The 14,751-nt window shown below is 39.0% G+C and overlaps 1 protein-coding gene across 1 annotated transcript; it reads left to right on the forward strand.

The window, feature by feature from the left end:
• Window positions 1–4,045: 4,045 nt before the first annotated feature.
• Window positions 4,046–13,440, forward strand: LOC131245963 (uncharacterized). The gene is made up of 2 exons (XM_058245781.1): window positions 4,046–4,393; window positions 13,279–13,440. The coding sequence occupies exons 1-2, from the start codon at window positions 4,141–4,143 to the stop codon at window positions 13,302–13,304; spliced, it is 279 nt and encodes a 92-aa protein (XP_058101764.1). The 5' UTR covers window positions 4,046–4,140; the 3' UTR covers window positions 13,305–13,440.
• Window positions 13,441–14,751: the final 1,311 nt, after the last annotated feature.

Below are 14,751 nucleotides of genomic sequence, written 5' to 3' on the forward strand. Positions count from 1 at the left end.
TACCAAGGATGTCAGGTGGAACATCGGTGCATCCAAACGTCATTAGTAATTTTGGTTGATTACACCATTCCCAGACAATTCCCTGACAGTCCCTATTAAATGCCGAAGTTGTAATCCCATCCCTTGAACTCCCAAGGGATTTGATAGGCCAAACAGGCCCTAAGAAGGATCGACAAAATTCAGTATAGTTTGATCGGTCAACCAATTAAGTTAACAGTTGAAATTCCGTATAAAATTCAAGAATTGTTGTTAGACAATTTATGCAAGTTTTGACAAATTGACAAGTCTTGTCAACATATAGTTCAATAGGTTGATAGATCGAGCCGATAGGTTGAAATTAACAGAATTTCTATTTTAGTCTTTGAATATTTTTTATTTTTTAGCCATTTCGACCAATCCAATTGACTGGATGATGACGGCGGTGGATATTTGCATATTTTTCATAATTTGTTTACTTATTTGATTATTATTCTTTGATTACAGATTATAATTTGTTTAGAGTTATTTAAGGATGCTATTTTTTATAATAATCATTATTTTTTATCAATAAAATTCTTAAAAATTAGTTTTTTTTTTAAATGAATTTGAGAACTTAAAAAAAAAAAAAAAAAAAGATTGAAGAGTGTTTGTTAGATTCAAGGTCTTTATTTGATAGAGGAAGACGGGCATATAATTTGAGTCGTCAGATCCACGTGGGGTGACACCATTTAATAGATAAGTTTTATAGAAAGATGGGGTTAGAAAGGTTGTACAGCTCTGTTTCGTTGTCAGTTTGCACAGGCGTAGACAGGTGACGCACGTTTCACACACTAGTCGATGGCAGACGCACTGAAAACGCGCCAGTATCGTGGCCCATGGTTCAAACAGTTGTGGATGGTAGACCAAAACCCTCCCAAGACTGGAAGAATCCCAGCCCTCCAATACTCTGTATACAAATAAATAGTTAATAGTAAAAATACAGCAATGGTTCCAATTAAACACAGGGAATAGAAATAGAAAAGCCAAATATTGTACAGCTAGATCATCCAATCCAAGGCAGTTCTGGTGCATGACCCTCCATGATATCCTACCGTCAATTAGAATCATTGAACCATGGGCCCACTTGCATAAACCTCTTTAGTAATTAGAGGCAGACCACATTATACTATATCCCCTGCATTTTTAATTTAAATGAGATGAAGAAAAGACCAATTCCTAGTAGAAAGAAACGAATGCACAATAATCAGATTCACAGCCCTGAACGGCATGCTTCGTATGCAGTCTCACTTTTCTGGGCCAACGTGCCATATGTATAAGACAACAAAGACCCATAAAAAAACTGGGTCCATAATTGATGTAGAGCAGGCCGCCAACAGTTTTGAGGCCACGATGGATCAGATAAGGCCCGGTCGATGACAGAAGTGATCCGGACCGTTAGACCTTAAATCCGGTGTATCTCACAATTCGGAATGAGTTATCGAACGTACCATATATGATTTTGGGGTAGGACGAGCTACTTTAGCCACCCAACCTCCTATGCCGGGTTGCCCACACCGAATTTGAAAGTGTCGAATTCTCTTTTTATTGTTGTTTTTACTATTTATAGTAAGTTATAGTTTGACTATAACTTTTTATCCGTTGGGTTTTAGGAGTTACGCCTAATATAAAAAAGTGCTTAGAATAATTAGGAGAATATCAAGGTTCAGCCAAATACGACATCTATAATTTTTGGCCGAAAAACTTGCACACTTGTGGAAGTCACGACCATCTATAAATAGTAAGTTGCGATTTTTGGGAGTTTTAGTTGTAGTTTGATTGCGAAACTTTTCTTACAGCGTAGCATCTCTATTTAAAGGGATGTGAACTTGTTTATTTCATTCATCAATAAATTACGAATTTTTTCGAATTTATTTTCTATTTTCCTTGTTTTTTGTTCTCATAGATTCGAAAAGTCTCTATAAATAGTACAAAGGAGCTCCGTGGATTTGGAATAATCATCCTTGAGGAAGACGGTGATCGACCTCATCATGTTCATCCCTGTGTCAATAATGAAGTTTATATGTAACAAAAACTATGCTAATTAACTCATCAGATTGGACCACAAATTGAAATCGGTAGACCGATAATCTACCTGATGAATGGACTGGCCAAGTATTCCTTCTAAATAATCTTTATCATGCTCCTTGCACGTATTTCTGTCATGTCCATCATTTCACATTTGATTGTGAATGCATCGAAAATTAGCCAATGAGACTTCTTATGTATTTTTCAATTCAGAGAATATAACATCGGGCTGAAATCCGGTGGATTAGATTGGTAGATATGGTCAATTTAGTATTATGATATTTCAAAGGTTATCCTTTGCAGCTAAGCAAAGTTAAAAAGGTGTTATCCAATGAAATTAAAATCAATTATAAAAATGCTTACACGCTTCTAGGGCTACTCAGGCATCGTGGTTGTGAACTCCCACTGGGGCAATCCGAAGATCAATTTTTGACCGTCCATTTATTTTATTTGAATATCAGATGGATGATTATGATCCTAGACTTTTGTTTAGTATCACCTGACCAAGGTGATTCTTTGGCGTTGCATGAAAACTAAAATCGTTGATTACACAGAATCAGGCCGGTCCGCTCCTTAATAAGGCTATACGTGTACGTTGCATACGGACCTTTGACAAGTCTTTCAAAACTATTCATTTCCTTTCGTACAGGCATCGCCCACCTGATGAGCGGACGGTCCTCCTTTTTGCATAGGACCGGACGCTGCCGGCCACGGGAAGCTCCTGTAGTTGAAGCAGTGTGGGGCCTCAGAGATGCTCGTGAAAAATCTACTCCGTCCATCAGTTTTCCATAATCGGACAGGAATCTAAAAATCAGACAGATCGTCCATCAGTTTTCCGTAATAGGACAGGAATCTAAAAATCAGACAGATCCAAAACTCATGTGGGCCATACCACACGAAAAGGGAAGGATTGAATGCCCATCATCGGAAACTTTGTGGAGACCACCGAAGTTTTGGATTAGGATGATAGTTGTGCCTACAGTTTCTCTGAGTGGTAATAATCCTATGAATGGTTTTGATGGCATGTAAACGTCATGGTCCGCCAGGAAGGTTTCAACGGTGTACATTTCCATTTCCACTGTTTCATTTGGTGTGGCCCGTATGAGTATTGGATCTCTCTGATTTTTTTAATCTTTTCCTATCGTGGTCTTGAAAAACTGATGGATGGAGTGGATTTTTCACGGGAATCTATCTGGGTCCCACACAGCTTCCGCCTACAGGAACTTCCTGTGCCCAGGGCATGCGACCACGGTGGGAGTGGGAACCAACTTCTGCGCTGCTCAACTGTGTTAAAAATCAAACCAACGGTCTGGATTACTAAACCATACAGACTAGTTGTACAGATAGAAAATGTGGGACGCGGATATCCTGCGAAAACCTTTGGCAGGAAGTTCCTGCGCGCTGGGATGCTAGGTGGGGCTGATGTTTGTGAGAAATCCACCCCGTCTATCCGTTTTGCGGGCTCATTTTAGTACTGGAATGCTAGGTGGGGCCATCGTGATGTTTGTAAGAAATCCACCCGTCCATCCGTTTTGCAAGCTCATTTTAGTACTTGTGACCGAAAGGATCTCGATCCAAAACTCAAATAGGCCATGCGAGAGGGAAAACAAAACTGAGTTTCCTACCGTTGAAACCTACCGGGGCTCCACCTTGATGCTTATATTCCATCCAAACCGTTTATAAGGTCATTCCCACTGGTATGAAGTGAAAACATGGAAAAATTTGTCTGATATGAAACTTTTGTGGCCATAAAAATATTTCAACGGTGGTCACTAAATCTCCACTTTTTCCTCTCATGCGGCCCAGTTGAGCTTTGGATCCAGTTAATTTTAGGTCACATGTCCTAAAATTATCTCGCAAAACGGATGGACAGAATGGATTTCTCATAAACATCACGATGGGCCCCACATAGCATTCCAGCGCAGGAACGTCCGAAAATCCGTGTATACCGTGCGATGGTCCGAGTAACGTATTGCATAAAACCTCCGTTTCGAATCCTTCCAAGTAAGCTTCTTCTGTTTTCTTTTGCGGAGAGAAAAATAAAAGGAAAAAAAAAAAAAAAAAACTCTGCTTCCTTTTCGAATCTAATAGAAAGAGATGCATCTATGGCCATCTTTGAGGATTAGGGACTCTTTCAAGCTCTCTTATTTGAATAAAGTCGAACGGAATCTCCATCGAATGAAGAGCGAGAAGCAATCTCAAACCAATCAGAAATTGCTTGGAAATCAAAGCGAAATCAATGAGAGAGACGACAGAGAAATACCCAATTCCAAGATTGCAAATATCCTTTCCTTGTGCAGAGAATTTCTCATGATGTTTACCTGCTGTTATTGCTGTTTCTGCTGCGGTGGTAATTCATCTCTCCCTCTCTCTCAAACTACTTTGAATTTTTAATTCTCATATTGGGTTTCTTTGGTTTTTGGTTGTTTGATTGTTTGATTTGGCTTTTGTTTTGGAAACCTGTGCTTGGCGCACCAAATATTTTATTTTTTATTTTTAAAGAGAAACGATCATCTACAACTTGTTGTAGGTTAACCTACTGCCTCTTTTACAAACACTTGATGCATGTGTTGCTACATATAACTGGTTGTAGGCAACCAGTACTAATTAGAGTAATTATCACCTACAACTGATTGTTGGTGATCTCGAAGCTTTAAACCATCCTATATGCTGATATGTGCCTCTGTGGATGACATCTGACCCTTGCGAAATGTATTCCCCCACCATGACAATCACTGGTTTGAAAATCAAGCAGGTCGAATCATCAGGCGGGGCTCCCTGTATGAAGACAATAGATGGTTTAAAGTCAGATCCACCAACGATCTCTGTTGACCTACACATGTGGCCTACTTGCTGATTGGGCTGGGTCTAATTCTCGCACCCGGTGAGTTTCATTGTGGGGTCCACCTTTTTCATGGATCAGGTGTCATGCGCGCTTGACATGTTGGTGCGTGTTTCAGGTTGTAGCTTAACTAGCTTACAACTGGTTGTAGGTGATCATTATATGGTGCATTGTATCAAATTGGACACTTGACACAGTGCATGATTGGGTCCATTCATTGGGCGGGTTCCACCATGGATCGATTAGTAGCTTATTGCAGCTATATCACCACATCGTGAGGGTTCCAACCCTGCAAGGCTTCATCAAACAGAATCGACTTCCCTTTGATGGTGTCGACTGGTGAGATATTGTCCTGAAAGCTTTCCCAATTACATGACCAACATTGTTGCACCCCTAGATTGATCGCGTTGAAAAATACAATGCAATGTTTAGACCAGCTTGCAAATGGGATGAGTTGGACAATCATAACAAGTTAAGATCCCACACTTAGTAAGATTTTTTTCTAAATGGCCAATCCATGATGGGACCCATTCGATGAACAGGTTGGATCACATACATTCTAACTCTGATGCTTGTGGAGGCTCAGAGAACTGAACAGATAACCTCCTTATATTTACTATCTTTGTCTGGATTTGATTGGCATGGTTGATTTGCTTGCGAGGGGCCCGCTATGGTGTGTTTCTGTCACTGTTTGTTAGATGGTGGCAACCCATCCACCAGTATATGCACAATGATGGGGCCATCTAAACCATTAGTGTCACTTTCATTGCACCATGTTAGGTTATTTTCGAATGCACTTTAGTTTGTTATCTTGGGTTTTCTAATTTTCTTCTAACAGCTTTTCCCTATAGAAGAGTAGAAATGCTGCAAAAAGATCCATCATGTTTTATCATGTCCTTTTCTATACAACCTCTATTCAACCAACCTCTAGTCAACCATCTAAAATTTATCCAATTGCACCTTTAATTGTAAGAGAATTATCCTATCATACATGACATGTATACCATTTAGGTAACTCATGTTTAACTTGAGACTATGATTCTGGTAATTAACTACAGAGGACTGCCAGCCCAAAAGTAAGGCATTCCGTATTGGTAACGGTGGTGACCGTTACGGCACCGTTACCAATACGGAATACCTTGCCACCGTTACCGATACGGGTAACGGCCGATACGGTTGAAAATTTTCTTTTGCCTGAAAAATTCTGAAAAAATATCTAGAAAATCAAGAATAATGTAAATATTTCAAATATGTATTCATTTTTTGTTTTGAATATGTTTATGGTAGTGTAACGGTCCACTCTTTGGTGAGAGTGTTGTATCGAGTTGTCTAGTAAATTGTTTAATATGATTTTGTATCTAATGTTTATACATCACAATCAAGCATTAGAACTATAAATAATAATTAAAAAAAAGCATAAATACCGCTTTTTCAATTTTTTGAAAAAAAAAAAGGCCCTCAGAGATTCTATTTGCTCAAATCACTTCAATCAATAGTTTTAATCTTAAAAACTATAGTAAGAGTGGTCAAAATCTGTTGTAAAATGATATAGGAGAGTTTTTGGAATGAGAAAAATGAAAAAGAAGAGAAAAATGAAATTAAATCATTATTCCATGTAACGACCTTTACGGCCACCATAACGGTTGATACGGTCTCAAAAAACCTTGCCCAAAAGGCAACCCTCCACACCCATCTCTACATGCAGTTGTAGGAGATGCAAGCTATGCATCAAGTGGAAGTTTTCACTGTGTTAATCACTTGACCAAAAACTCTGCTTGTTTTAAGTTTTAGCTATCAGGTGATGTGTGGTCTACCTGATAGGTAAACAACCTCATATGTTTGGCCAAATCATCGATATGGTGGGTCCCACCAACACAACCAAGACATCTCATACATGTGCCTGGTTAGATGTATGGTTTCATGTAAAGGTGTATGTGGTGCTAGAAAGCCTCCCTAATATGACTCCATAAGAACTAAGTGAAGCTATAAAACAACAGTCTTAACGGTCCCAACGTAGCTATGATTTTTAACACTGCCCATGCTACTAAATAATGAACTCATTCGATTAGTTTGAGTGAGGTTCTTTTTTCTACTTTGATTTCCATGAGTTTGGGATTTACTCAACCAATGTTCACAACCCCAAGTGTGGGGTCGCGATGTAGTAATAATCTCGGTGAGACCGAGGTTGAGTCCACAGGGACTAATCTTGTGCGTATTCTGAAAATAACTAGAAGTAGAACTAAAAGAAGACCTAAATCTAAATTTGGAATAAAATAAAGTAATTGTGAATAAAGTTGATTGAAACTCGTGAATTTAAAGGTGGGAACTAGGGTGCCAAGGATCCACTTGTAGCTATCAGGATGTTTCCTTACTTGATTCAAGGAACATAATTGGAATTGGTGTCATATCCTATCCAATTGGAAGATAAGGCAATTAAATCAAATATGAACTTTCATTGACCTAATTCTCAATGGAGGAGAATTATGATGATTGGAAGGGATTCCATCACCCTACCATGCCTAGGAGAAGATGGTGAACAACAAGATTTGTCAATCTCACAATCTCAAAACAGGAAAAGAAGATATCCAAAGCTATCACAGCATCTATTGTAATTTAAGTTACAAGAAATCATAGAAAACTGAAAATATTCTTTTAATTTCAAATTAGAATCAAAGAAGTTCAACGAGAATAAGAATCAAAGTAAGAAAATCATCCTAACGCGCTACAAGCTTCACCTCTTAGCCCTAGGTAAGAGGTTTAGCCAACCATAGATATGGTTGGATCTAAAACCATAAAAGAAAGCATTAAAAATAGGAAAGAAAAGAAGAAAAATTCTTGGGAGGCTGCTCCACCATTTTGCTCTACTTTTTAAAACCTAATTCATGTTTAGAACTCCTGGGAAAACCCATATTTATAGCCTTGTCCGTCTAAAATCGGAAAACTGCCTCAAATTTACACAGTCCGCGTAACTCTGCATAACGCCTTCGATGTCATCGAAGGTAACTTGAATCCGTAAGTCGCACATTTTCTTACTACATAACACCTTTCACACTTCGTAAATTTTCATGTCATCGAACCTGCCTTCGATGTCATCGAAGGGTCCAGAGTGTTTCAGCGAGTTGCTCCAAAAATCTGCAAAAAGTTCAATGTTATCAAACTGCCTTCGATGTCATCGAACAAGTCTTCGAGCAATCGAACAGGGTTTTGATATCATCGAGAACTGCATCCAATTTGTCCAGCAACCAAACTTGATTTTCTGTAATTCTTCGATGCCATCGAGGACTGGCTTCGATGTCATCGAACAGCCTTCGATGACATAAATAGTGTGAATTTATGCACTTTGCACTTTCGACTTCCTTCCTTCTCCACTTGGTTTCCTTGGATCTTGGGATCCTGAAATCTTCAATCTTGGTCTCCTAAAATCCATTCCTTGCCTTGGTGATTCTTGAGCATCAAATCCATGCTTTTAACATTCTTTTCAATCCAAGCTCTTAAACTCACCTCGCAATACAAACATGTATAAATTATACTCATTAAGCGTTATTATATTCATAAAACCAAGATATAAATAGGAGGAAATATACAGACACTCCACAACCAACATGTGTCCATTTCTCATCGAACAGGCTGAGCTATAATGGTCTTTGATTTTCTAATGTGGGGGCATTTTCACACCAAGCTCGAGTGGGGTCGCCTGTGAGATGCAGAGGCACACTTAGGGTGGGTGGCACGGTGTGCTGCAAAGGCCATTACATAAAGGTAACAATGGCAACCATTACACGTTACGAGGTCGTAACGGCCATAACAGCCGTTATGGAAAAAATGACTCATAATTGTTATTAATGGCACATTACGTCCCCTATAAAGGCCATAACAGCCCCACAATTGTCTGTTATGGGGTAGATACAGATTTTTCATACTTATAAATCAACATTACAAGGCAGATACAGGTTTTTTGGGATTTTTTTCAATAAAAAAAAGAGACTGTAACAGTCGTTACAGGGGTCGTAACAGCCGTTACGACCCGTATCGTAAAGGTAATGGCAGTGGCCGTTTCAGCCACCGTTTCCATTACGAAACACCGTGGTGGGTGGCCCGCATAACCCATGGATTTGGGAGCCGTGTGAGGCGGGTGACTTGTGTGAGGCGGAGCCCATGGATTTGGGGCCCACGAGGGGGTGAAACCCATGGATTTGGGGCCTACGAGGAGGTTCAGCCGAGGACCTGACCCATGGATTTGGGGCCTGGGCTATGAGATAAAAGGATTAATTCGTCATGCTCTATCAGTTTGAGCTTTCAAAGCAAGTGGTTAATTGTCCTGCATCAAATTGGTATCAGAGCGGAAGGTCTCGTGTTCGAGACTCCTCACCGGGGGGTGATTAATGCGGGGGTATTTTCACACCGGGCTCGATTGGGGTGGCCTGTGGGATGCAGGGGCACACTCGGGGTGGGTGGCCCACATAACCCATGGATTTGGGACTCATGTGAGGTGGGTGACTCATGTGAGGCAAAGCCTATTGATTTGGGGCCCACGAGGAGGGTTCATCCGAGGACCTAACCTATGGATTTGGGGCCTGGGCTATGAGATAAAGAGATTAATTCGCCATGCTCTATCAGTTCTAGGTTCATTGCATAATCCATTCTCTATATTTGGTAGTCTTCTTTGACACGAGTCATGCTGACACCTTTGCAAATATTCAAGAGACCTTTTCCTTTATGAATCCAAATGGCGAGTTTCCAGGAATGACTTTACCACCACTATTGTGATTGTTGTTACTGGCACTTGGAGGACCTTTTGTGCAAGAGTCCCAAGTCATCTTTGTTAGCATCCCACATTTACCTCAACTCCTTGCAATGCTCTAGCAATCAATCTTTGGGATAGCTCCATCTTATCTACTACTCAGTGTTCATCTTGCAAAAAAAAAAAAAGAATCTACTAATCAGTGTTACTGAATCACCAACCCCCCAACATTTTCTGTTCTGAATCAGCTGATCCAGATTATGCAGTCATTTGTGATCTAAAACGCTATTTTAAGCGACCTGATTTTATGACTCATTACTGTTACTGTTCATCATTATCATCTAAGCCTTATCCTAGTTAATTGGGGTTGGCTAGATGAATCATGTTCCGCCATTCCACTACATCAAGGGTCATACCTTGATTTAGACCATAGGTCATCAAGTCTTTTCTTACTATCTCCAACCATGTCGTTTTCAGCCATCCCCTTGCCCCTTTAGACCCTTTGACATGCACCAACTCACTCCTAACTGTTGAATAAATTATTATGCCATAATGTAGTGATTTTTACTATGATTTTTCAATAACATGTAAAGTATAATGCTATGCATTTGGGCTCTATAATAATAACATTTATCATTTCATATTATATGAATTTCAACATGAATTCAAAGATAAAACTATATTGCATACACTCGTGATCCTACTGCCAGCATACCACTTATTGATTCCCGTGCCACATATTGAATCAAATAACTTTGCCACTGACCACAAAGATGAGAGCTTGTCGAAGAAAACATTTGATGAGATACACGATTTTGTTAGTAGTAGGATCTGCAATCCTTCGCCCTTGTGCAATTTCCGACCACCAGTAAAGACACGTATCATTGCCTTGTTTTCCAACCTATTTGCAAATGACCTAGGACTACCATATAGCCAATGCACTTGAGCACCCTTAAGTGAGATAAAATTGGTCGATGTATGACTGAACTACAGCCGGTAGGGCAAGGTTAGGCAGCAATATTCTGGTCTTCTAGTTTATTGGGTTCTATCTTTGTATTGGCCTTCTTATTGATTGAGTTTTGTTATGCTCCTCTCTATGGTTGAATTTGATTTATAATGAATTGTTGCTTTTAGTTGGGTTTGATTTGTAATTCATTTTAACTTTTCTGTTGATTAATGGCTTCTCATGGCCATAGGGGCAAATCTCATTCTCGGCAATTTCTTGGCTAGTAAATTTCTCAGAAGATTTTTCAGATTTTAAGCTTTTTCTCAGGTTATTATTGGAAAATATCTCTGAAAATAAAAAGATTTAAAAATATTTGTTATAAATTAATAAATAATTTGAATTTTTGAAATATTTATCTTTACAACGAGTTGTTCAAGTTTTTTACTAAATACCACGACAAAACATGATATTTTAAAATCTAGTGATATTTTGAAAGTCTCACAATGATATCATTTTTACGTATTTTCGTGAAATTATCGTGTGATTTTCAAAATCTCTGCAACATTTGTCACACTGCGGATAACCTTCTTTTGAGCTGAGTTTTGATGGTTCCTTTTAAATCGGTTGCTATTTGGTTTCCTTTTAGTTGATGTTTTGTTTTCCTCTAATAGGCTTTTATCTCGAAATTTCTACTATATGTAACAAGAGTTGCTAGGGGCAAAATTTTTCACATGGTGAGTTTATTGAATTGCTAAAGCTATGCACTATTAATGGAGATGGGAGGGGCTTTAAACCCAAATAAGGCACACTTAGGTAATTTAGGTGAAGCAGTTTGCTAAACTAAGCTCTCCATCAAAGAGACCTGCTTTCCAGAATTGCTTTGTGTTCCCTCTCTACCATGCCTTGCAAAACACTTCTTCTCGTCCACGTGCATTTTACGTGTCATATCTACTGTTGGGCTTTAAGTGAATTGGTTTTTGTGTTGGTTATTGGGTTCTATTTTGCAAGGTTTGGTTCTTTCAATTGGACTTTTTCTGCTATATTTATTTGTTTATTTAGTGAAGTGTTCAATGCATCAAATCTATCAGCCAATAGAACTTTGCTAAAGCTACATGCGTACAAGTCAGCTAATGTACATGCCACCACATATGCCAGTGTCGCAGACAGGTGGATATCCAGGCCATCTATCTGGTGGGCCTCCACATGTTGATGTTATTGCCCTAAGATAAAGGTGGTCCACTCAGGAGGTGTGCCATGATATTAGTAGGTGGATGGGTTAGAAAACTTCAGCCAATTTTTTGCAACTGTACATTTGTGCAGTTAATTTGGTCCACTGACTAGTGGACTAACCTGTTTCCTGGTCCTGGGAATCTACAGTGTATGCTGAATGGATTGGATCTCACACATGTCCCCTGAGGCCACGTGTGGCGTGTACATGAGCTTCCTTGTACACATGTGGCTTAGCTCTGGCTGATGTTTTCGGTACTGCATGTGAATGATATAAACCCATCCAGGAATAGCAAAATTCCCATGCATCGACGATAATCGATACATGCCGATGTATCGCAGTATTTTGCCAATGTATTGTCAATATTTGGGCGATAATTTGTGATTTTTGGACTGAAACCAACAAAATCAAAAGAAAAAAGAACTTCTTGCCCAAAAGTTTTGGGGACTTTCTTTTGTAGTTGTGTTTTAATGACTTCACTTGAGCTGTTTCAAATCAAAACATGAATTTGATGGAGAAATCACAATCGGAGAGGGATTTCAGAGTGCAGTTCTGTGACATTTGTCCAAGAGCATATGGTTTTGTTCCCCAAACAATGGAAAGTTATTATGCGTAGCTTTTTTTACATGTTTTGCATTCTAAGTGTATAATCATGAGTCATTTAATCTCCTGTATTATCACTGAAAATTTCCACCATTTTCATAAATTTCTCCCAATGTGCTCCTCATCCTGCAATACGTGCGATATTTCCCCATGTTTCCCATGACATTTTGTATCCCAAGGACACGATACATGATGCGATACTGCTACTTTGAACACTGAATTAGTGTTTGGGATGATTTCTTTCTACGTTTTTCCACGCATGGTTGTTTTGCGCTATTGGATTTATTGGACTTTCAGCAATTTGGTTTTTGTCTTGGTATATTTGATTCTTTGTTATGATTATCTTCAATTTCCCTGTAGACGTTTTTAGTGATTGAACTGCATTTTCGTCTTTTCTTTCATGATCAGGCTTTTGCTTGCTATGCTTTTTCTGTTACTTTCAATTGGGTTCTATTTCTCCATGCTTTGTTCTTTAGAATTGAGCATCAATCTGCTATGTCAGAGTCATCCGAATTGGATTCGATTTGCTATTTTTCATTATTTTCTTCTTCCTTTTAATGGGGCTGACCCCAGTAACTTGGATTTTTCTCTTCAACCTGGAATTCAAGTAAAGAGAATAAAAGCACTCATGATATATACATTTGTAATTTCTTTTTCTTCTTCTTTCTCCATCTTCTGTTTCTTTTTGTATACTGACATTTCATGCATAACCTATATCTTTTTATAAGAATTCATTTTGTTTTGAAATACATGTTAACTGGATCTTCTGTAATTTTCCACAAATAGCCAAGTGGATCTCCTTGCCATTGAAATGCTTGAATGAGGAGACACAAATCTTGCTTTCTGATGCTCATTTACTGCATTTCCTCTTTCAGCATGTGATGATCAGGAAGACAACTGACACTGTAATTTTAGATGAAGGGAACCTATTGTTGTTAGTGTGTTGACCGGGCAGCCTAACTTGTGGCTTTACTTCGAATTACAAAAGAATGTATCTTTATTTGTAAATTGTAGTGACATGTTATGACTGATCTCAATTTGATGAATGACTGTTGTATTGCCTTAAGAAAACGAGAGTTTGGAAACTATTTTAAAAAAAAGAAAAAAAAAAAGAGGAATTTGGACACCAATGTGTAAGTGTCCACACATGATTGTTTCAACCATAGTTCCAAAACTTGGTGACTCAACCCAAAACTTGGCTGAGTCAACTCGACTCAACAAGATGTCGAGCCGATTCACCATGCAACTCGGCCCAATTCGAACCAAGTCGCATGCTGCTGGGTGCTTACCTTTCGGAATAAAAAGTAAAGAGATGATTGTGAGATTCGAACTGACCTTTATTACAAAATAAAGTCTCTACCACCAAGCAATGCGCTTCATCTATTACCTATTTTGTTAATTTTAATATTCATAACAGTTTTTTTTATTAGCTATTATTGCTTAAATATTCGTATTAATGTAATAACTAAATATCAACTTGAGTCGAGTCTTCAAGTTGACCCAACCCAGCTGGACATTTGAGTCGAGTCAGGTTGTCAAGTTTTAAACTATGGTTTGAACTGCAAGCATGTGGAACTAGCAGACCGTGTATCATGTTCAATTTTCTATACAGTGGTGCATATTATGTTATAATGTATCTAAGCATCATAGACCTTCAAGGTTTTTGGAGTGTTTTGAGAGAGCTAGGATGTGATTTCGTTCTAGTTGTCCAGAAGTAAAAGAAAGAAACTGTGATGAGAAGACTAACTACACCTTTATATGGTATGTGCAATGCACAAGGATAGAGTAAAGGGGAGACATCAGGATGGAGGTGTGGTCTACATGCACGCGCGCCCACACACACACACGCACAGAGAGAGAGAGAGAGAGAGAGAGAGAGAGAGAGAGAGAGAGAGAGATGGGCGCTACAAAGAAAAAGAGATAGAAAGAGGGTGCAGGCCATGTGCAGAGGGAGGGGATTTTTCAAATCTGACAAGTGGACCCATGCTTTACTAATTGAAATCATTGGTTTGCTCAGTTCGACCATGGATAGTTTTTCAGTTCTGACAAGTCGGCCATGGTTTGCTAATTTAAAACATTGGTCTGATGACTTCCGCTGTGGATTGATTATCACCCAAAGATACAATCGACGTAGCAACCTTAACCTTTTGTTTCCTGTCCTAAACACAGACTATGAAGAAGAGATACGATAATGGTCCATACCCTCTACTGGATCTTCCAATCTGGAAGAGTTTTGGGCATGGTACATCCACAATGGGAACAACCAGTGGTTTGGATTACCAAGCCATGTGCCTCACTTGTTAGAATTGAAAACTCTCATGTATGGTTCCCCTAGGTTGATATCCCAC

This window comes from Magnolia sinica, chromosome 5 (genome assembly GCF_029962835.1).
Source record: "Magnolia sinica isolate HGM2019 chromosome 5, MsV1, whole genome shotgun sequence".
Taxonomy (NCBI): domain Eukaryota; kingdom Viridiplantae; phylum Streptophyta; class Magnoliopsida; order Magnoliales; family Magnoliaceae; genus Magnolia; species Magnolia sinica.

Coding starts and splice junctions, on each gene's coding strand:
- LOC131245963 (XM_058245781.1), top strand. CDS start 4,141: ATGCATCTATGGCCATCTTTGAGGATTAGGGACTCTTTCAAGCTCTCT. Junction 4,394..13,278: donor TTGCTGTTTCTGCTGCGGTG/GTAATTCATCTC, acceptor TTCCTCTTTCAG/CATGTGATGATCAGGAAGAC.